This window comes from Diadema antillarum, unplaced genomic scaffold (genome assembly GCF_040938485.1).
Source record: "Diadema antillarum isolate AM-2024a unplaced genomic scaffold, OU_Dant_1.0 scf00000003, whole genome shotgun sequence".
Lineage (NCBI taxonomy): Eukaryota > Metazoa > Echinodermata > Echinoidea > Diadematoida > Diadematidae > Diadema > Diadema antillarum.
In genome coordinates this window covers 2,013,808-2,038,445 of record NW_027270892.1, presented here as the reverse complement: position 1 = coordinate 2,038,445, position 24,638 = coordinate 2,013,808, and the positions used below count along the sequence as shown (strand labels likewise).

General features: G+C 38.9%; 1 protein-coding gene across 1 annotated transcript in view; it reads left to right on the top strand.

Annotated features, from left to right (window-relative positions):
* The first annotated feature begins 623 nt into the window (after nt 1-623).
* The window catches only part of LOC139734589 (adenylate cyclase type 10-like), a 44,640-nt gene continuing 20,625 nt past the window's right edge, over nt 624-24,638 (top strand). Inside the window, exons 1-10 of the mRNA XM_071645409.1 lie at nt 624-678; nt 1,788-1,907; nt 11,352-11,486; nt 12,448-12,591; nt 13,284-13,495; nt 14,900-14,945; nt 17,190-17,233; nt 18,384-18,479; nt 20,884-21,034; nt 22,638-22,669. Of these exons, the coding sequence (XP_071501510.1) occupies nt 624-678; nt 1,788-1,907; nt 11,352-11,486; nt 12,448-12,591; nt 13,284-13,495; nt 14,900-14,945; nt 17,190-17,233; nt 18,384-18,479; nt 20,884-21,034; nt 22,638-22,669 (1,035 nt within the window). The remainder of the gene's footprint in view (nt 679-1,787; nt 1,908-11,351; nt 11,487-12,447; nt 12,592-13,283; nt 13,496-14,899; nt 14,946-17,189; nt 17,234-18,383; nt 18,480-20,883; nt 21,035-22,637; nt 22,670-24,638) is intronic.

Genomic DNA, 24,638 nt, shown 5'->3' with positions numbered 1-24,638 from the left:
TTGTTTATTTCGATCATGCTGATATTTTCAGCAATAATAATGATAATAACGTCATTATTCTTACTCTTCTAAAATGTCGTGATGTGAAGAAATGCCTCAGACATGCTTGGTGTGATATTCGAATTTCGCCAATCGAAAAAGTTTCATGCTTGCGTATCGCATAATTTGATAAAAGACGGGAAGAGCCGTGTCTTTTTGCTGTCAGACAAATTGGAAAATGGGAAACCGACCCTGTTTGGCGACTCATGAGATCATCGAAGGCAGTGATATGGGGTTTTGTTGTAGGCATAACTCTTTTCTTTTTCTTGTTCCTTTTTTAAGTATCTATGTACCTTTCCAGCTTTTTGGAGCTATACAGAACTTTTTCCTGCTGTATATTCGAAACAAATAATGTCGATATTTCGTCCTCCCTTCCATTTCAACCTCTAAAACATCCATCCATTCAGACACACACACACACCAACACCACCACCTCCACCACACCACGCTTATTCACAGGAGCAAACACACGCACAAAACACACACGCACACACACACACACACACACATACACACCTCCACACACGCACCTCCACACACGCACGAATCAACTTTTGTTTCTGTGACAACATAGTGCGTCAGAGATGACTCCAAATTTGGCGTGGAAGGCTAATCAAATAGGAATGTACATCCTGGAAAGTGCAGTCTATATTGACTTTTGATTAGTTTGAAAAGAAACAGAGAACGGGATGACACAGAAAAAAAAGGTGTCTGACCAAGTATTATTTGTATTCAGTTTGAATGTTTTGTGGTAAATACATCAAGTATATAGAGCGTGCTATTTTAAGGAAGCGTGAATCAACGGGTCTGTCTTCGAATTGCTCACGATCAATATGAGACTCTTGCTCTAATTGTTTATTACCTAGAGAACCGGGGAAAACTAGTCGAAGTGAAAATATCTACCCACTCTTTAAGCTTTGGCTAAAGGTGTGGCTACAAAAAAAAAAGAAAAATGTGTGACGGCGATGGTTTTCAGCATTTATATATGTATTTGTGTGTGAGTGTGTGTGTCTGTGTGTGTGCTTGTGTGTTTTACAGTTTCTCTGGTGTTACTACTTTATATTCTGCTGTTTTGATTTCGTTAGTTAGTTGTGTATACGATATAATAATTATACAATATATTGTCTCAGCTCCTTATTGAATGCAAACCTCTATGAAATTTTATTCAATTCAATTCAGTTCAGTTCAATTCAATTTATACATTAATTAAGTAATAAAAATCGTTTGGATATACAGTATAAAATGTTTACAAAGTCTAACAGGTCAACAATTCAGCGAAAGCCACAGGCTTGCTAAAAGAAAATGTACCCTCGAAAATCGAATCATACACAAATCGTAATACAAATATACACAAATCTTCAGTTATGATTAAAATGATGTTCCACCTTCCCACCCTTTCCCGTGTGTGTGTTCATTATGTCACCTGTGCATTCTCTATATCTAACTCAGTATCAATCCCAACTTAGAGAATTAACATCATAGACTTATTGAAGTTTTACTCTCTTTTTTTTTTCATTCATTACCATACAATCACGGCAATCGATTTTTAATGCATGCTCGTATACGCTGTTTCTGCATTCAGTGGTATAAGTGTTCACAATGGCTGCAAAGCTTATAGGCAACAGCACTGTTTCGTCATGCTCTATGATGTAAGCTGTTGTAGGAATAATTATCACTGTACATGGCCCTCTCCTTGTCCTCATTGTTTCTTTTTCTCCAACCCCCCCCCCCTCCCCTTGACTCTCCAGGAGATATCCTTGAGCTTGCCGCTCACCTTCCCGACCTAGTACTGCGCGCCAGTAATGACATCCGGGACTATCCAGCCGTGCAACACGTGGAGAGCGTAGTCATGTTCCTCGACATCTGGGGTGAGTAGAGTATCTCATTAGACGTGAAACGGAGCGTATGAATTGTTTATACATTATAACATATTATTATCCATACAGAGGATTTTTAGAGCCCAAATACAAGTGTTATTTTGTCGACGCACCTCATAACCTCCAACCCACTTAAAAAGTTTGTAGAACTCGACCAATATTTTTGCCGAGGCGACCAATATTTAAAATATTGGACGGCAAGAGGGGGATTCCCCAAAGTTTTTATAAACTGCACCGTGATTGGTTGAGATATATACGAGACGACCTGAAATAAGAAGTAAAAACGTCTGTGATTGGTCAATCACGAATTAACTAGAATATCGTTTTTTTCTAAAATTCTGTGTTTATACAAACAAATTTCATATACCAATTAGTTGAAATTGTTTTTCACACAATTTTTCAAAATATCACTTTCATAACAGGAAGCTAAATTTAGGTTTGATGAAAACAAGTTGCATTTTTTTGTGCATGCAGGCGCAAGGCGACGATTGCTCTTCTACAGCTCTGCATGCTCAGCGCTACTGCTAGATAGCCCGCGCGCGATATACTAGTAATGTAGCCGGCCGCCGCCGCTGCGCTTGCATTTGCATGCGCGATATGCATATTGCAGTTACTGTACATGTACGTACGTGTGTACAAGTACGTTATGTACAGCACAGGAGGACTAGTTGTGGTAGTAGTAGCCTAATTCGATCTTTCACGATCTACGGTACATGTGACGTGAATTGTTTCTCAGATCTCGGATACAAATACATCTAATTCTGGTCTAGATTAGCTAGATCTCGGTCTAACAGTAACATGACGGCTACCTTGGATACATAGATCACCGTTTTATCAGAGACTGAAGTGGATTAACTTGCACTGAAGAGTGTACATGTACCATGCCCCATGTCAGGATCATTACACAGTAGGAACAGCACTCGGAGTCGGAGACAGAAAGGGTAGGCCTAAGTGAAAATATTCTTTGCTAAAATCCTCTGTATGGATAATAATGATGATATTGAATGTCCTATTTTCGATTAATACAAGGAAATATTGGACTCGCTAAGCAAAAGCAAAATTTGTGCATAGCTCGTCCAATATTTCCTTGTATTAATCTCAAGGCCATCCAATATTATATAATTATTATCCATACAGAGGATTTTTAGAGCCCAAATACAAGTGTTATTTTGTCGACGCACCTCATAACCTCCGACCCACTTAGAAAGTTTGTTGAACTCGACCAATATTTTTTTCCGAGGCGACCAATATTTAAAATATTGGACGGCAAGTGGGGGATTCCCCAAAGTTTTTTATAAACTGCACCGTGATTGGTTGAGATATATACGAGATGACCTGAAATATGAAGTAAAAACGTCTGTGATTGGTCAATCACGAATTAACTAAAATATCGTTTCTTCTAAAATTCTGTGTGTATACAAACAAATTTCATATATCAATTAGTTGATATTGTTTTTCATACAATTTTTCAAAATATCACTTTCATAACAGGAAATTAAATTTAGGTTTGATGAAAACAAGTTGCATTTTGTGTGTGTGTGTGTGCATGCAGGCGACGATTGATTAGCTCAACGCTACTGCTAGATACAAGTAGCCCGCGCGCGATATTATACATGTAGCCGGCCGCCGCTTGCATTTGCATGCATGTTACAGTAACGTTACGTGTTACTAAATACAGTAGGACTACATACAGTAGCAAATTCGATCTTTCACGATCTACGATTGATGTGACGTGAATTGTGTCTCAGATCTCGGATACAAATACATCTAATTCTGGTCTAAATTAGCTAGATCTCGGCCTAACAGTAACATTACGGCTACCTTGGATACATAGATACATAGACTGAAGTGGATTAACTTGCACTGAAGAGTGTACATGTACCATACCCCATCATGTCAAGATCAAGTACAGTAGGAGACCATACAGCACTCGGAGACAGAAAGGGTAGGCCTAAGTAAAAACATTCTTTGCTAAAATCCTCTGTAGGATAATAATGATAATATTGGATGTCCTATTTTCTGTTAATACAAGGAAATATTGGACTCGCTAAGTAAAATATTGGACTCGTCTTCGACTCGTCCAATATTTGTGCATAGCTCGTCCAATATTTCCTTGTATTAATCTCAAGGCCATCCAATATTATATAATTATTTCTCTGTATTGTAATATTTGTGTATTCATGAGAGCTTGATTTGCAGTTGAGGTGAGAATTCAGCTTTTTACTTCTTGCGAGATACATCGGAAACCACTTTATAAAATCTTAAAAAGCAAACGATTTTAACGGGAATTCAAAGTTAATTTGATGAAAATCGGTTTTGAAGTGGCTGAGATATCCAAAGACACAGTAAAACAAAGCAATCCTAATAAAAGGTTGGTCCCACCTTAGGGTCACTTTGTTTTGAATATCTCAGCCATTTTAAAATCAATTTTCATCAAAATAAACTTTAAATTCCTCTTTGAATTATAATGCCCTTTCATTTTTCATAAGAGGTTTCTCATTATCAAAAAAAAAAAATCATCATCATCAAAAAAGTTGGGAACCTCAACCCCCAACTTGAAAATCGAAACTGTGCTATCCCTTTAATAATATATATTATAAGGCCATACAGATGATCACTTTTAAGAATCTATTGTTTTCATCTGAATGGAATTTGCAGAAAGGATGATTTGACATTCTGTGATGCCCAAACTCGAAAGACAAATGTCAAATAAATGTGTTTATCTATACAGAGGGGCACTGTGGTGTAGTGGATTGGACTCTTTGACTTTCAAACATAAAATGTCCCAAGTTTGAGTCCTGCCAAAGTGGTTACGTCTTTAGACGATATGTTTTTATTTTTGATGCCTTCCTTCGGCCAAGGTGTGAAAATAGACCAGTTCGTAATTCCACTTTCCGCATGAGCAGAAAAAGGTAATTTGTACTAACAGGCATTTTGGTTTGTTAATTCACTGAGATAGGCATCTGTGATGTGATGATTATTCATGTGATCCTTATCTAAATGATGCTTGCCAGCACATCCACCTGACAGTATGTCTAGTATTTGGCATTATCAAAAGAATTAGGTTGTACTGCATTCGATACAAAACGATGAAATGGATGCCTGCTAAAATGTCAACTTACGACGGACAATTCTGGTCACCTGGTCTAAACGCAAGTTCATTCTTTCTTTGAACACGAATTCCATAAATTGTTACATCGGGCAAACTTATGCATTATGCCCCCTTTGAAAACTAGTGAAGTGCCTAACCAACTGAGAAAAAAGATATGACAACTGAGAAAGACAACTGAGAAAAAAAAATCTTAAAAAGCAAACGATTTTAACGGGAATTCAAAGTTAATTTGATGAAAATCGGTTTTGAAGTGGCTGAGATATCCAAAGACACAGTAAAACAAAGCAATCCTAATAAAAGGTTGGTCCCACCTTAGGGTCACTTTGTTTTGAATATCTCAGCCATTTTAAAATCAATTTTCATCAAAATAAACTTTAAATTCCTCTTTGAATTATAATGCCCTTTCATTTTTCATAAGAGGTTTCTCATTATCAAAAAAAAAAATCATCATCATCAAAAAAGTTGGGAACCTCAACCCCCAACTTGAAAATCGAAACTGTGCTATCCCTTTAATAATATATATTATAAGGCCATACAGATGATCACTTTTAAGAATCTATTGTTTTCATCTGAATGGAATTTGCAGAAAGGATGATTTGACATTCTGTGATGCCCAAACTCGAAAGACAAATGTCAAATAAATGTGTTTATCTATACAGAGGGGCACTGTGGTGTAGTGGATTGGACTCTTTGACTTTCAAACATAAAATGTCCCAAGTTTGAGTCCTGCCAAAGTGGTTACGTCTTTAGACGATATGTTTTTATTTTTGATGCCTTCCTTCGGCCAAGGTGTGAAAATAGACCAGTTCGTAATTCCACTTTCCGCATGAGCAGAAAAAGGTAATTTGTACTAACAGGCATTTTGGTTTGTTAATTCACTGAGATAGGCATCTGTGATGTGATGATTATTCATGTGATCCTTATCTAAATGATGCTTGCCAGCACATCCACCTGACAGTATGTCTAGTATTTGGCATTATCAAAAGAATTAGGTTGTACTGCATTCGATACAAAACGATGAAATGGATGCCTGCTAAAATGTCAACTTACGACGGACAATTCTGGTCACCTGGTCTAAACGCAAGTTCATTCTTTCTTTGAACACGAATTCCATAAATTGTTACATCGGGCAAACTTATGCATTATGCCCCCTTTGAAAACTAGTGAAGTGCCTAACCAACTGAGAAAAAAGATAGGTCATTTGTACCAACGTGTACATGAGCGAATTACGTACTGGCTTATTGGGGTGAGGGTGATGTTCGTTATTCCGAAACACACAAATTCCGTATACCTAGATGTTCGTTGGTCCGAAAATAAGATAGGGACCGTGAATCCAGACGTTGTTGTGACGTTATTTCGAAGGTTCGTTATTCAGGAGGTTCCTCAGTCCAAAAAATGAAATACGGTCCGTTATGTCGTGGGTTCTTTAATCCGGAAATGAATAAAGATTCGTCACTCCGAAGGTTCTGATTTCGAAAATGAAATGAGGTTCTGACTGACAAACCTTACTTTATCTTCGGATTTACGAACCGTCGGAATAACGAACTGTAACCGAAAATGAGTGTTTGACAGTGCTAAAGTATGATTATAATACCTGGGACCTCTGTAAGATCATGGTAAACAATGAAGAGGATGCATATATGATTATGTATATGTACTTATGACATGGCTCGACACTAACTTTTTTGTTTGGTGGCCCGATGGGGCCACCAAAATCCTAAATTTCAAATTTTTGGTGGCCCGAGAGAAAAAAATTGGTGTCCCGAAAAAAAACAATAAAAAACATTACAAGTCCTTTTTTTTTTAATGAGTTAAATATTTAAGTTTTATGATAGTAAGAATTAGAAGTTGGACATGATTATCTACTCATAGATAAACTTCAACAAACTTGCAACACTCACTCTCAGGCACTCATTCAGTCCTTTTCATCCATCCTTTAAACAAATTTAACTGCTAATTTCCGGCGCAAAAAGTTACGAATTTATTGACATACTTTTTAAAAGAATTTGGTGGCCCGAGGCGGGCCACCAAATGTGCCCTTTTTTGAAATTTGGTGGCCCGGCTTTCATTTTTGGTGGCCCCGGGCCACCGTTAGTGTCGAGGCCTGCTTATGAATATGTGTTACCTATCTCATTTATTCGCAAAGTTATCAATTCATCTCAGATAATCACATTTGTACAAGAAATCTTCTCGTGCTGCAGTACTCTTTTTTAGCCGTAAAGCACAACTCATTGTACAGAAGACATTGGTTAGGCTTAGCCATGAGAAACATGGGATTTGAATCCCACAAATATGTTTATTTGTTTGTTTGTTTGTTTGCTTGTTTGTTTTGTGTGTTTGTTTTTTTTTTTTTGAGGGGGGGGGAGATATTATCTTACTTTTCGAATGACACAGCGTGACCTGATCGATTCAGTCGCCAGCACCTGATGACGATGCAATGTGCAAAGCGAGCAGTCGTTTGGCGAGGAGAGACGCCAAGTATTGTCGTCTGCCAAATTGTAACGAAAATTGCACGAAATGCAGGCGTGCGCGTCTGTTGCGCTGATAACTGTGTCAATGTATTTGTGGACAGGTCTGAACAATCAGCGTTAGAAAAACACAAAGACATCTCCTTGTTGTTGTTCCGCTGGCAGTGTCTTGGGATTAAGCCGTAATGGGAAACTACTTACATGTAATTGGAATGGAAACTGCGTTTATTGGATGAAGGGTTTTATTTTGGCTGTTTTCTCCGAAGAATATTCTTGGTTAAGACGCACTGCTTCGATACAAATGTCTGTCGACGACAAAAGACTTTAACTCCACCTAGGCCTGAGGCGGTATCTTTCCCAACGCGATCATTATATGTTTCCTCTCACGGCTTCAACGCGGTTTGATCAAAAGTGAAATATTCAAAGCGTTCTTCCACTTAAGAACGACGCGGAGAAGAAAGAGGGAGACTATGAATGAACCTGTATGTGACCTTGCGAATCCTGATCCCCTTTTTACCACTTTTCAACAGCCATGACAGCAAGGAGGTAAAAAGATACAAAATCAAAATGAACGGATGGAAATGTAAAGTGCTGAGAGAAAGATTATGTTTGTGTTTCGATGCATTCTTCTGTAAAGTGAGTGATACACCCGTGCAGTCCAAATGTCTTATCATTGAAGACACTTTGAATGTTGTTTTTATAAAACCCATAATGGATGTCTCTTAGATGCATGTGACATGATTGGTTTATACGAACAACGCTGGGATGATAATTATAATCAACATCTTAATGACAAGATCAGGAAAGGCAGTGTTTGCCATTTTCTTTCTTTATCTTGTGTGTTAAATTTTACCGATATTGATAATGATTGCACACCCTAGGAAAGAGAGAGAGAGAGAGAGAGAGAGAGAGAGAGAGAGAGAGAGAGAGAGAGAGAGAGGTGAGATATGGGTTATATGCGCTCTAGTTTGTCATCTTTTATTTCAAGCATCCATGCATGGCATAAAGGGGAGTACGTTCAGAGACGCAGAGTTCGTTAGATGTATTGCTCTACAATGTTTCCGTTCCGATTGCGCCGTGACGTCGGTGTGTCAAAAGCACTTGATTCAAAACTGAACCAAACTTACCACTCCTGACTCTGGTCATTACTAAATAAGCGACCCTGTCTGAGCCGGTATAAGCGCAACATTACATACATCCAAACAAAACGCGGACATGCACAACTCTTACTTTTCAGTTATGGGAGTATTCGCAATAGCACAATTTCGATTCTTTTCTCTCTGTTCGCTCTGATAATCATTGTTTTTCGTATCCTTTTTCTGTTCCGTATGCTTCTTGTTGTTCTTCAATCATTGAGCTGTAGCGGATAGATACTTATATAGCTCCTGGTCGTTTTACCTGACTTCATATTATTCGAACAACTTTCCTCTGTATGTATATACTGCATTGCCATAACCAACCCGCTGATAATGAACCATAATAGAATTTTTAGCTACCAGAAGGAAAAAAAAAAAATCTCCTATTACCCGACATTAGGCTATATACCTAATTGTCCATTACCCTGCGAGAAAATTATAGCCGAGGCGTTTCATTCCACGAGTGATGAACCTACACCCATCAGAAGTAATGTCATGAAATGTTTTTTTCTGGGGCATATTTTATCCGCAGGATGGTTGCCGTCCAAAACTTGCTGACATGTATTATATAGACAAATACCATACTATCACTGATATCGTTTTGGAAGCGATTCATCCGCTTTTGTTATCACCATCATACGACGCATTTAGTCAGTAAATTGCGCATGCGCGTAAGGTGCTCAGATGCTCTGAACCTGTATAAATGTACTCTAGAAAATTTTGCCTTCAAACATAAAGATTATAGAAACCACTTTCTAGTTTTTCTTTTTCATTGCCCTTCTTTACATTAAATTTGTACAAGAATGACGCACGTAATATAGATCTTGCTATTTTCTCCCTTTTTTAAATTCGAATCTCGGCATTTTAGGGGCCTCACTTGAGAACATGTCCAAACTTTTGCGGTGCTCTTCTGTCTGTGTTCCTGTTGACCGAACTGTGCTAACAATAATGCCCACGCTTGCTGGCATAAATTCAAAGATTTACCTATATACACACGCGCCGTACACCGTCTTTTATCGTAGTTTACGGCTCCTCGCGAGCTAACGAAACTCGAGACTAAAAACACGATTACTCGTCAAATATGTTGGCGTGACTTCGGCGCGAAAATTCGGTTCGAGACACATCCTGCCTTGTTGTTAGCATCGCACTTTCCCTACAGCCGTGCAGAAATTTTAGTCCTGTTTGACGACATATATCTCACAACAGCGATGACGTTCTCCTGACGGAAGTCCCGTTCTTCCTTCAGCCACGTTTAAAGATGCTCTAACATATTTTTCCTTCAGTCTTTCTTTTTCCATTGAGCTTCGCCAGGAGGTCATAACATGAACGCCAACATGTGACGCACTCATAAATAGCGGGGAACTTGAGGGAGTTCATGTTTATGACATGAGTCGGTTTATTTCTAAAAGGATATCAATATCTCTTTGAGCTTGGCGGACAGTACAGCTTTAGGCTTAGAGGGGGACATAATATTGTGTTTTCATATCTAACTTCGATAACAGCCCAAACAGCATGGATTTATAGTGTTCATCATGTGCTATACCTTAAAAGAGGAAAAGTACACACAAATGGGTTTTTCTTTAAGAACCTAGTTACTCTCTCACTGGCCCACTCTTTTCGTGATTCTTTCTTGTTTCTTTTTTTTTTCATAAACTTCAGTTTACATTACTTCAGTTTTTGTCATTGGCAGCCTTTCTCGCTCTCACTGCCAACATAACTGTAATGATATCTATTACTTCCCATCACTGCTACACTGCTACACTGCTTCCTGTCGTTTTTCCTGTCTAATATTCGGCTGTCACTTCCTTTACCATTTACAATTCATGCAGGACTTTCGCTCTTCGTTTTGTACTCAGTTTTGTATAATCGAATGCCTCGATCCATCAGCTCCTAACTCCGATCCTCTTCTACTTTCCATTTTACAAGCGGATTTCGCTTGTGTTTCTGTAACACCCTTTTCTTTTGTTAATCGTATTTGAACAAGTTAATGATCATCTTTTCTACGTTGATTTGTACTCTTTTACTTAAGGTTATTTTGTAGGTAGGTTTTTTGTGTGGCTTAATTCATTCTCTATCTGACAAGATGGCTGCAATAGACCATATTCCACTGCACTGATGTAAGTGCTCATAAAGATTCAAGTTTCCTGTACCTAATATCCTCTTACGTTCATGCATTTTCCTCTCTGTAGCCACTATCATCATTGTCACTCGATTGTTACCTTGTTATTACTAGTATGCTGATTTAGGGCAACCGTCACTGTATTAATGAAATGTTTGCTCTCTGCTTGTTACCGAGTGTAAATTTGTTTGTTACCCTTCCCATGTGAGATCTTGCCTTTGTTTGAGTTGATTTTGATTTTATTTTGTTTCTACTTTGTTTCTACGAGTATACACGAAAAATAAAATATAAAGTGTTCAATCATAAATCTTTTTTGACCAAAAAAAAAAAAGATTATATCGAGTCCGTATCATAACACTGTTCTTATTCTCATACAAAATACAAATAACATGAAACAAAGACAACAAGAACAACAACTCTTGAATAATCGTGTACAATAACGAGTAAACAGTAAGTTATACAGCTATCCTAGAAGCAGGGGTTAAATTGGGTGTCGGCTCCAATTCAGACCCTCTTTAGCGGAGTTGAATTTTGTCATTGTTTTGCGTTTGTTTTTTGTGTTGTTTTTCTTCTCTTTCAAATGATGACCATCCAATCCAGGATTCACTGCTCTCTGTGAGCGTCACACCAAGCTCAACCTCGGGGTCGACATCCTCACCAAGACCCTGAACGACTACCTCGGACACATCGAGAACGCCATCCTGAAGAACGGCGGAGACGTCGTCGAATTTGCAGGTTCGATCGATTGATGTTCCCCGTCCTTCCCGAGGACTTCACCATGCAGCTTGACTATCAGTCATTAAATTGCGGAGAAAGAACCATTTATGTAGTCATATACAGCAGGGCTCGACACTAACTATTTTCTCTTGTGGCCCGATTGGGCCACTAAAATAATGAAATCTGAAATTCTGGTGGCCCCAAAGAAGCGAAGTTGCCCGAAATAAAAAACGTAAAAATCCACATTAAATCTTAGTTGTCTGATCGGGTAACTATCAGGTAGCCAGGTTTTTTTTTCAAGAATTTGATGGCCTTGCATTAATTCTTAATGGCCCTTCATATAGCATTTCACATGATAATATAAATATTAATGCCGTGTCTTCAAAAGCTAGCTAAAGTCTTGTAGATTAAGTTTTGTGATCATTGGATTTGGTGCAGACAGTAGTATTTAGCCGTTGTGGCTCCATTGGGTGAGACCGCAGACTCTTACTCGTAAGGTCCGTGGTTCAAGTCTCCTGGTTGCAGTGATAGTGCCCCTCTAGGCAAGGTACTTTATCCTAAACATACTAAATACCTACTCCTTCCAAGGGGATTAAAGCCATCCATCGTTGGTAGCTTGCTCATATTTCCATAAAACATTGTTTTATGTGTCTCTTTTGCGGCCTTGTAAAAATACTTCCTTCGGAAAGATTTGCAGAAATAAAGGGAGGCTCGTGGCGATTGACACGTTAAGGTCTAGATAAAACGATAAAGATTATCCGACTGAACTTGGATATTTACTGTTCACCAGCCTCCAAACTAACTCATTCTAGTACGACTTTCCCTCAAAACATCCTCCTCTTGGAGACCTCTATAGCGTTAAAAAAAATCTATAAAAATAGTCTCTTGACGTCTGTATTATACAGAGGTTTTGTGTTGTGAAAAGATGTACGTGTTCATCAACTTGCGTTTTAACTTCACCGCCTGTCCTCCTTATCAGGGGATGCCCTACTTGTGGTGTGGGACGCCGATGCTTACGGGGAGGCTGGGGCTATGACGAGAGCCATTCGCTGCGCCCGCCAAATTCAGGGGGAGTGTCACGACTGGAAGACCGAATCGGGTGTTTCCCTCGCTCTAAAAATAGGTATGACGTGGCGGAAAGCAATTCATCCGCTGTAAAATAATGTTTACTTCTTTAATCCTGCCGCTTTGATTGATTCATGTAATACTCCCAGTGCCGTATGATTACATCTCCTTTTATCGTAATTTCAACTGTCAAACCCAGATTTGGGATTGGCATTGATGCCTTGTTTCATCTGCTGTGAAATAAAATAACATCTTAAGATAAAATACAAATCTTTCCTAACGATATCGTAAGTAGATTCTTCATAGTGTGTTCTATTTTGTGACATCCTATAATAGCATCGTTACAGTTCAAATAAGAATTGATCCCTTCCCTATAAGATAAGTTGACAAGTGTTATGAACGCTGCCAGGTTGTCGCAGTTGTAGTTGAATATGATATGTTCTCGTAATTTGTTCATCTTCAAATTTGGTCTGTAGGAAAAGTACCCCCCCCCCCACACACACACACACACTATTGGTAGACAAGTAATTTAATAATCAAGTGTTCGTGTATATGTGTGAGTGTTTGAACGGGAGGGGTTATACCCTAGGTGATAACATGTTATCTGAGTGGCAACTGTCCAAATGAAGATGGACCTTTGACATGTTTGGATGATCCTTCCCGGTGGTGGCATTTGAGGGTTCACTGATTGAGACATTTTTATGCATTTCTTTGTCTGCTGGGTTCAACTTTACAAACGACCCGCCACAGCCCTGTCTGTTGGTCCCATCTCCATCACGTACGTCGGTAGCAACTCTTGTCGGCACTACAGCACCAGCGGGCCGGCCGTCATCGACGCCAACAGGACCGAGAAGCGCTGCAGTCGAGGCAGCATCGTGCTTAGCCCCGGGGCGTGGGAGGCCTGCCCCGATAGGTCCGGTCTGACGGCGGAAGAAATACCCAGTGGCGACAGCGAGATGAAGGTTTGTTCAAACTTCTTAAGAGAAACCTCATGGTGGTCCTCAGATTGTTCTATGATCGATTTGTTGTTTGTTTGTTTGTTTGATTTTTTGAAGAGCCCAGCCAGTTGACAAGAAATGGATTGCGGATATTTTCTTCCCAAAGCGGACTCGATCTTGAAGACAGGTCAGCTCAAGTCATGCTTTGGATATTACTTCTGAGAAGAAGAGAAATTCAAACGAAACTAAAAACATGTGGTGACGTTGGTTCCATGGCATTTGCTCCTGCGATAATTGCTCCCATGATATATCTGCACGCTAAGCCAAACATAAAACCTACCCACAAACATAAACCCACCTACAAAACCCTAACCCAATCCTAATCCTCTCATCAAACTAAACCGAAAACCCTATCACAACCCTAACTCTAACCCTAGAAGTCATTGGATAAAATAAGGCAGGAGCGATTGTCGCAGGAGCAAATGTCTTGTCACCGGTGGCGTTATCAGTAGAATGGTGTTTAGACATTGGTGAGGGTATGTAGCAATGCATGGCCATAGATTCCGAATATTTGGGTGCTGTTCGTTATTCCGAAGGTTCGCTATTCCGAAGGTTCGTTGTTCCGAAGGGTCGTTAATCCGAAACACGCAAATTCCCTATACCTAGAGGTTCGTTAATCCGAAAATGAAAAAGGGTTCGATAATCCGAAAATTTGTGGCGTTATTCCGAAGGTTCGTTATTCTCAAGATCGGTTAATCCGAAAATGAAATTCGGAACAACGAACCTTCGGAATAACGAGATGTGACCGAATATTTCACTAAGATCACGCCCCTTACTACCAACATTATGTAAGAGTCAATTTGCATATGTATATTCTTTTTTTTTACTCCAAGTGATGTTCACTTCTTACGCAGCTAGAGCATGAGACGCGCGGATAGGATAATCATAATGATGTTTCCATAGTTGATAATATTATGCTCTATGACACATGGCGTAGGCGGAAATTACTCATATACACGTTCTTTTTTCCCCCACAAAGAATATTATCATCAACAATATAGTTTTCATGGGAAGTCACAACGCAGCTGCTATATTGCCATACTGAATCATCCATGGCATTTCTGCTGATAACTCCCATTCTTCTTTAGAATTGACCAGGCAATTTTCCATAAAGTATGATATAATAATATAGTGTAGTACTGTCAGAATGAGATTTTCCTGAATAAATTAAGGGACATAAAAATGGGAGGATTTTGAAAGCGCACCTGGGATAATACTACTTATTTGTAATTTTGTATGTATAAATATCTCTTTGTCCTTCTTTAAATACATACACGTACATACTTATGTCATCATCTATACAAGATCAATCTACGATGGTTACCATGGCAGCGGTATTATGGACATTATTTTTTTTATATTCCACAGTTGTTGGCGGTGGACAGAGGCTGGGCGGACAAAGAGCTTAGTTCAGGTAAGATACCACATTTTATTCGTTTGCTTCCTGTCATGTATATATTGATATGATGCAAGATGTATTTACTGTATAAATATAAGAAATCCTCCTATCTACAACATGTGTCGAGTATGTTGGAATTCCCCATAGGCCTAAGTGATTTTTGTAATAGTGTCATGTTTTCTTATAGCGTTGCGTGAAACCAAGATTCATTGTAATATAGGCCGCTTTGCTAATGCACCCAACTTAAAGGGATGGCATAGTTTTGGTTGAGACCGGGGGGGGGGGGGGGGGCATTTCATGAAGCATTTTGTCTGACAAAGTTATCGGACAAATTTGCTCTCAGCCAATCAGATGCAAAGATTTCAGTAGCTTCTAATGGTTTGTCAGAAAAATATCCGACCAAAATGCTTCATGAAATCCCCCCCCCCCTGGCTTCAGGTTTGACAAATGAGAAACCTCCTATGGAATATGAAAGAGCATGTAATGCCAAGAGGAATTTCAACGTTCATTTTGGGACATTTGGTTTTGAAATGGCGGAGATATCCAGAACGAAGCGATACTGGTAAAAGTTGGTACCCACCTTTTTTTTAAGGATAGCCTTGTTTTACTTCATTTTTTAAAACCGATTTTCATGAAATAAACTTTGAATTCCTCTTAGAATGATATGCTCTTTAACATTTCATAAGTGGTTTCTTATGAAGTATCTCGTAAGAAGTCAAAAGCTCGATCCTCATCTCCGCCAATAGTATACCATCCTTTTAATGGATATGATTCCCTCGAAAACATGGTAGAGATCTATCATCATGGTAGAAATCAATCATTCACCTGATGCTCCTGTAGAAAGATGCCGTTATCTTAGCTCCAATTTGCATGCACACGTTGTCGCTATAATATCCAGCAGGACTCCGACAAGTCTTTCGGTTGCCAGGGGCAAACTGTGTTGCCATGCACTTAATAAAGATATGTTGGTCAACCAGTCTATTCGTTATACTAATCGAGAATTTAGTTTCAGACCGTGCACCAGGATATGCCCGATGCTATATTTATACGTGAATACCTCTTCGCATTTGCGGTTGACTACTCACCACACATGATGATGACTAATGTGGTCTCAACCCACCGCGTTGGTCATCCTGCATGATAGTAATCATAAGAAAACTGAATGACAATTCATGTTACTTAATAATGCGTGCGATCATGGAGCATCGTATTTGTGCTTTCACTTGTTTTATCCACCTTGTGTTTTAGAGTAAAGTCATTAAAATTTGGAAGATTAAAGTCAGATCTTCATTAGCATTTGATAAACGCTCTGATAAACGCTCATGTTTGTGAGACAGAGAGTTTGGAAGTTAAGCCTGGTATATTAAAAAAAAAAAGTGTTGCTTAAAAACCGTTGTTTAAAGACGGGTATGGTTTACTCATAGCAACAGGTGTGTGAAAGCCACAGTTTTGCATCTACGTAGAAGTTTGGGTTTTTGTGTCGTGTGATTTGACAGTAATTTCACTCTTGTCGTAATTCATCATCGCTTGTAATATCCACAAAATATTTTTTTTTTTTCAAGTTGGCAAGACCAAACCACATCATCTGAAATGCATTACTCTGCATGCACACTCGGTGAAAGTCTAATCTACATCCTTTATTGCACAGTCACTGCGTGCGGGGATCTTTCTCCCCGATGCTTTAAATCTCTGCAGCCATACAAACTCATGCAGCAATGGAGACATGCACTGACAGACACACTTACATACGTACACGCACATGGTATAATGACTAGAATACGATACAATCATGCATTCATAGTCCACACAATCAAAGCGAACTCTTCACCACCGTCGTACGCACACACACACACACACACACACACACACACACACACACACACGCACACACACACAAACAGACAGACACACACACGCACACACGCTTTTTAATGATATTCTTTGTTTGAATTTCATTCTACATAATCAGGCTCATTTTCACAATGAAATCATTATGAACCACAGTATGCAGCTGATTCTTCTCACTAGTGCTGCTGAAATTTAACATACAGTACAAGATACCGGTATGTATTTTTTTTTAAATTTAAACACACACACGCACGCACGCACGCACGCACGCACACGCACACACAAAAGACAACCCGCCCACGCACATATTTCATCCCTCGATAGCTTCTTGCCTTGCCCTTCGTCCTTTTCTTCATCGGGGACGTTTCGCCATTGCCAATCTAAGCACACTTCCTTTGTCAACTTTCGCAGTACGCAAGGATTCCCAGGCGCCCAATTCAAGAAAGGCTGGACAGGTAATACCAATGGCTGCAGTCTGTATTTGTTGTCGATTTTTTTTCTCCATTTTCCTTCTCCTCAATCAAGCTTTAAGTGGTTAAGATCTGCCTTAATTCTCAAACGAAGCAAAGAGCAACGTTTATCACACAAGCATAGCATCGCATAAGTTATTATTCAGCATTTTAAACTGTGAAATTGTGGACGAGGAGAAAATAAAACCGTATGATTATTTTACAATTTCTAGACCTCATCCATCCAAAATTCAACTGAATATTACACCCAGATGTCAGTTGAGACCAGTCGCATGCTCTTTGTCAGTTTTATAGAATTGAGCTCATAATAGATCTGAAGTGTGTATCCCTTGAGTTTGCAACTTAGAGGAAGAACACCCCTATAATTTGTAAACCATCCAAAGTGTCACTCTAACCGCATACCCATCAGTATGTCGTCCGGGTGTCGAATGATGTGGTTCAAATTCAAACTAAATCTGCCGTTTTTTAGTCTACGCGAATAATGGTCGACTTTCGAAAGACTCATTCTCAATGATCAGGATAAGTTTGATGACGTGATAGATGAACAGGTCATCCCGTAAGGCTAGTTGTCGATTTTGCAAAGCTAAGCTATAATGAATGCTATACCTTCTGAATAGTTATAGGATACAAAAGCTGGGGCAGGGTGTAATGGAAATATCTCTTCCCTACACCGAGCATAAAATCACAGTGAGGGTGGTATAAATCGCTCAAAACATTTTCTCCATTCTGAGCCTTATCTACACCCTTGATGAAACGAATACATTTTGTAATGAACATAATGTGGTATACGCATGCCCTATATAGGTATTGTTTTGATATCTAAAAACACAATTTAACGACGGAGCCTTTAAAAAAGTCTGAACCAACAAATAATTCTGTAATCTGCACACAACAGGGTTTTAAATCTTTAGACAAGTATTCTAAATATTCTATAAGATATCGTTGGTTGTGTATGGCCCATGCGACTATCTTAGTTAATTTCTTTATGTGTATGTGTGTGTGTGTGTGTGTGTGTGTGTGTGTGTGTGTGTGTGTGTGTGTGTGTGTGTGTGTGTGGATTGTTTCTTAAGGGAGATGCTAACACATAGGGTCCTTATATATGACTTGTATAATCACGTTTCTTCTTTTGACACAGAGAATTGAGCTGCACCCAAGAATACGACAAATCAAGACGAGTTCCGTTCATAGATGTAAGATGCGACCTTTCATCGCACCACCTGTACTAAGCAAGGTAAGTGGGACAATCACCTTTTCGCCACTCTGCCCTAGCTATCCAAGGTGACTCGACGTGAGCGCTTTAATTATCGAGAACCTGGAGAAAAAAAAAGTGCAGACAAGATTAATTTGATGAGTCTGATGAGAGAGAACAACTTTATCAGACCGTAGCACTTCCTTACCTCTTCAAGTTCAAGTTCAAGTTCATTTCCTTATCAATTGATAAGCAGTTTTGTTTTTATCGCATCTCCCCGCGCACTGCGCAGTGCGTAAGATTTCGTCCAAATTCACCGAGGAGAAAGTCTTCTTTCTAATTGTCCTTGAAGATCCGAGAAATTGGATGAAAGATACTCGGATGATGTGTTTACAATCATAAACTTGAACACTGCCTTGTGTCTAGATATAGGACACAGTTATAGCGAATACTCTTTCGAAACCCTCAAGTTGTTTACAAACTAGAGCTTTATTGCTTCCTCTGTAGAAGCGTTGAAGCCACTCTCCGCACGGTGAACTAATCATCTTCTTGTTTGGCCATTCAGCGCTGCTAAACGCGTGTCAATGTCAAACTAATGAACGGACTGGCACTACGTATATAGGCAGCACTCACTCTCGTAAAAAAATACAAGTTCAGGAAATGGCGAGTGTCCTGTTACTTCCCCAAACACGGATGCCTGCTTGACCTCCCATCCATCACGGGTCTCCAGTTTATCCCGGCCGGAGCATGTGGCGATGGACTCGCGCCAGGCGCTGGCGTCGAGTCTTGGCAGATGATAGCATGAGATCAGTTTTATTTACTGCGGTCGTTGCTATTTTTGTTGTGCGTTTTAATTTTCGTTTTTCTGTCATAATCTATTCCTCTGTGTGAGTGTTTTTTTTTTCTTTTAAAGTGACTGCATAAAACGTCGGGATTGATTTATGATCGCAAATGCACAAATCATGCGCTGTACAGCTGCCATTCTCCATGGAGCAATTTAGTCCATACAGCTATTTTTATTGCCTGATTTTGCTGTTTTATTTTCTTTTTCGAACTCGTGTTCCAATCGTTTCATTTTATCTTAATAAATATAATGTAAAACGACATGGGTTGTCGCAGGACTGGGAAATAAGAGTCAAAGTTGTGTGGTCGTCATACAGATATCGCCAGCCAAATCAAACTGTACTACTAAAATAGAACCACCCACTCGAGAGGGGGCGTGGTAGACACCCCTTCCACCATCGCCAGCTCTTACAAAACATTCTTCATATTGTGTACTGAAGTGAGCAGATGACGATATAGGCCTACTCTCTAAAAAATCGAGTGAAAATATTCACTCTTAAAAGAGTGAATACAAAAAAGAGTGAAATTGGAGTGAATTTTGAGTGAAAATGTTCATTTTCACTAATTTTGGAGTGACCTCAGGGATCACTCGAAAATTTTGGAGTGATCCCTGAGGTCACTCTAAAACGAGTGAAAAATGAACATTTTCACTCAAAATTCACTCCAATTTCACTCTAAACTCACTCTTTTTATGTATTCACTCTTTTAAGAGTGAATATTTTCACTCGATTTTTTTAGAGAGTAGCAAGTATTGGCTGTTGCCAATCTAGATAACATCAATATGGATAGTCCAACACTATTGAAAGAGGATAAGATGATAAGTGACTGTGGCCCGGGTAAAGGGAAATATTAGGCCATATCTATAGCAGGAAAAGAAATATCATTAACCATCCCTGGAGACAGCGCTTTCACGATCAATCATGGTTATGCGAGTACATTGCGTATGTGAGCGGAAAAATTCTATAGTGGACTGAATCTTTGGCATAATACTTTCATACTGTGCGTCTTGTATTATAATATGGACCTCGGCAGAGTGTAATTGTAATGGTGATAATAATAGTAATAATAATAATAATAATAATAATAATAATAATAATAATAATAATAATAATGATAATAATAATAATAACAATAATAATAATAATGATAATAATAATAATAATAATAATAGTAATAATGATACTACTACTACTACTACTACTACTAATAATAATAATAGTATATATGATAATAATAATGACGATGATAATAATGATGATAATAATAATGATAATAATAATAGTAATAACAATAATAGTTATGTAGTCTTGTTTACCCAAGGTAGCCCCTTTAGTATAGGCATGCACTGTTCTTATAGAGGGCCCTGCCGTTATTGTCACCCCATGCAGTGTTGCCAGGCACCCATTTAGGCCTATTATGATACACCTGGGACATGGTGGGTGAAAACATCTCGTCCAAGGACGTAAAGTACTTGGCAGGACTCGAACTCGGGACTCTCCATTTCAAAGCCAAGAGTCTCATCCACTATACCATATCAATGCCACATTCTACGTATTATCTCGCAAATAAAAGTAATTATATACTGATGCGTTATTTTTCGCAGTTCGACGAGCATCAGTCACTGGACTACCTGTGCGAGATGAGAGAGGTCACCGTGGTCTTCATCAGCCTCCATCTCGACGCCGCCCATGAACACTCGTCCTGCCTCCAGGCAGTCTACGACAAGATACACACCTCCGTCTCCCAGTTCCAAGGTACCGGACAAGCCAGCATGCTTATTCGTTTACAGCAGCCCCTATATATAAGATATTAAAATCAATTATAAGAATCACTTAGATATTAAAATCAATTATAGGAATCACTTAGATATTAAAATCACTTAAGAGGCTTTTGGAAACAATGTTATAATGAACGAACATAGGGTTCAACCACATGAACAATAATTGTGTGTTTTATATAGGCACACACACGCAAACACACACACACACACACACACACACACATCGGTATAGGTATTTGTAAGTCGACTGCCAGTAATGTTGATATGACACAGATGTGGATTATTTATCATTATTTACATATCATCTACCTCTATATGTGTGTATATATATATATTCCATTATCAGTGATATGTTTCTCACTTAATGGACAGGGTAATTAGTACTATCATCTGATAACATTCTTTCCCTAATTAACAAAATAGTATGTTTAAAGATAATTAGCACTCAGGTTGATTAGGTGCATCATAGCTCTGCTGGACAAGCCTTTAAAAAAGAAAACGACTACAAAAACAAAGACCGGGGCAACCACCAAAGTTGTCATGGTGAATTCTGTGCCACTGTACAGCCGAAGGAGGTACATTGTATCACTACCCCCTTATGATCTAAGCTAAATTCAAGCCAGACAATTTAGCAGTGCTTGTCATTGCGCACAATGAAGAAAGCATTAGTAACTACAGAAACCGCGCAGCAAGTGCAGTAGGTAGCGCATAGCGGTGGCAGCCTTGAAAACATTAATTTATATCGATAAAATGTTGAAGTACTCTTAATAATACTGAGATGCATATAATGTACTGCGCTCTCCGACCTTTTTCATCATACAATCCGCCACTAGCATACAGTCAGGTCTACGCCAGAATGATGCATGGATGCTCCTCTGCCATACGTACCATGCTTTCATGTTTTTCAATCTTTTGTATCAATTTCTTTGTTGCAAGATGCCACGGCATTACGCTGTTGTCTGTCGTTTGCACGGCATACTGCACATCGGTGTGTATACATCTTTCTCAGCTCTTTTCCCCACCCCCTCCCCTCTCCTCCTACCTCGCTACCCCTCTCTCCCTCCCCTACGCTCCCTCACTCTCTGCCCCCTCTGTCTATCTCTGTCTGTCTGTCTGTTTATCTGTCTGTCTGTCTCTCTGTCTTCCCTCCATGGAGTCTGGGAGATGGTTTCGCTTCACTTTTTGCCGCCATTAAGAGGAGGTATTATTATTATTGAGTCTAAGGATGAGACGAGAGAGCTCAAAAGCTCGGGCCACTGCTCTGCGCGAGAAAATGTCAAGGTTACCGTTTCTTTCACACCACCCTGCCTCCTCTGACGCAGACAATCTGACAAGTGGCAATTTGCGAAAAAAAAAAGAGAAAGAAAAATCCTTCCTTTATTTCTATTCTATTTCATATTACATACCATTGAATCCGGACTTTGATTTCAAATGGAAATTACTTAACCCGTTTATCTTTCGAAGTCCGAGATCTTCCGCTCAATTTGGTCTGAAATTTGTTCGTCTTTTGTCCTGCTGCTAACTGTTCACCAAGCTAAAAAAAAAAGATCGTTTTGTCATTTCTGCTCTTTTCACAGGGATGATCAACAAAATCTTCGAGTTTGACAAGGTAAGCAGATTTGTCACTTATCTCATTTCTGTTGTCCATAAGAATTTAAAAAGCAATTCAAATGTATTCATGTATTCATTTATTTGCTTTCTTTTTTATTATCATCCTTCCGGGTTGGCCTATTTAGTTGTACAAAACTGCCTTCCAAAGGGGGTCCTACAGTTTTACATGAGTGTGAATCAAGCACACATCATGAAAATACTTGGAACATATTATGTATACATGAACTACACAAATAAAGTTTTATACAACTAGAGTGTGAATCAAGCAATATACATGTATCATGCAAATACAAAGTCAGAATATCAAATACCATAAGAGTAAAAGCGGGAAGAAACTGCATGAACGCAGCAAAAGCAGAAAAAAATTAGAAATGCAGTTACTTCCGATCACATCAAGTCAAATTCTAAAGCTTTGCGATGTTTTTTTGAAAGAATGGAGGGACGTGCAATTCTTGACTTTACGAGGGAGTGCATTGTATAGGATATAGCGACTACTAATGAATACTCATTCAGAGGCTCGAAGTTCTGACGGCAAGTAATTTAAACCCGACTCTGCAGATGGTACTTATGTCTGACCATATTATTATATTACACGTGTGTTTATTACTGATGCTTTTCTATCACTCACTCATTACGAATGATGAGCACTGCCTTACAAATATTTTCCTTTTCAGTATGACACCACGTGATCAAAATGTACTCATGCCATGAAAACGTTTGTTTGTTTGTGCATATATCCTTTGTCGGGTTCTTTAGTGGTTGCGCGCTGTAAGAGCAATGCAGTTATTTGTTTACTTTGTGTCTGTATGTTTATTTGTATGTTTGTTTGTTTGTTTGCGTGTACCTTTGTTTGAGTATCACTGGTAGCAGCAACACACACACACACACACACGCATGGATGTAATTCATAGGCATTATAGTTATGTATGATGTGCATATATGCATCACTGTTAATTGAGGCGGCTGTATAATGCGCCGATTGTACGAAAATAGAAAGATAGATAGGTAGATAGAAAGATAGATAGATAGATAAATATTCTACCCAGTCAAGTACCGCAGTTTAAGAATATATAAGGAGGGAGGGAGGGACTGGTTTGGGGAAGAGGAGGAGGGTAAAGTGTCTAGCTGCACAGGAGTCAGGAAAATTCAAGGGGTCCCATCGAATTTCCCAGGGTCGCTATTGATTTGATTCGCTCTTGTCCACCCTCGTTTCCGGAGGGTATCATCATGTGAGAATGACGCAACCCTTGAGATTACCAGACGATTTTATTTTGAACACACAGCGTCCCTAGGCCACTTGGCATTATCGAAAGCAGTCATAGGCCGTTAAAGACTTTTTATGGAATAACAATAATATCTGTTGAAGCATACGAAATGTGATTGTAAAAAAAAGAAAAAAAAAGACCAGCAACAAAGGCACACTACCCAGATTCCGTAGATTTGATAAGAACAAAAATGAATTAATGTCATGTTATTTCAGGATGATTAAAGTATCTAATGGTCTTAAAGAAAGCTCTTGATGTTTATTGCAGTATAGACATCTGTTGTAGTTGCCGAAATGACGATGTGCCCGAAAAGCATGACGTTGTGAAAAATAGAATGTCGGATGTTGTGATATAAGTAAACAATAGCAGTAGCCTAGCTTAGTATAAAAAAAAATCGCAGGGCAATTCAATCAATTTAATGTACCTTATGCTGTCATCATCATCATCACCATCATCATCATCATCAACAACAACATCGTCATTATCAGTATTATTGTTTTCCAAATCATCATTATCATTAGAAAATGTAGCATCATTTGCGTTATTATCATTATCATCATCATCATCATCATCATCATCATCATCATCATCATCATCATCATCCATCGCCATAATTATGATATCAACTTACAATGTGCGCCAAATTGTGATAACACCTGTTTTGGGCATTGTTTCAAGTGGGTATGAGGCTGCATTGCTTGT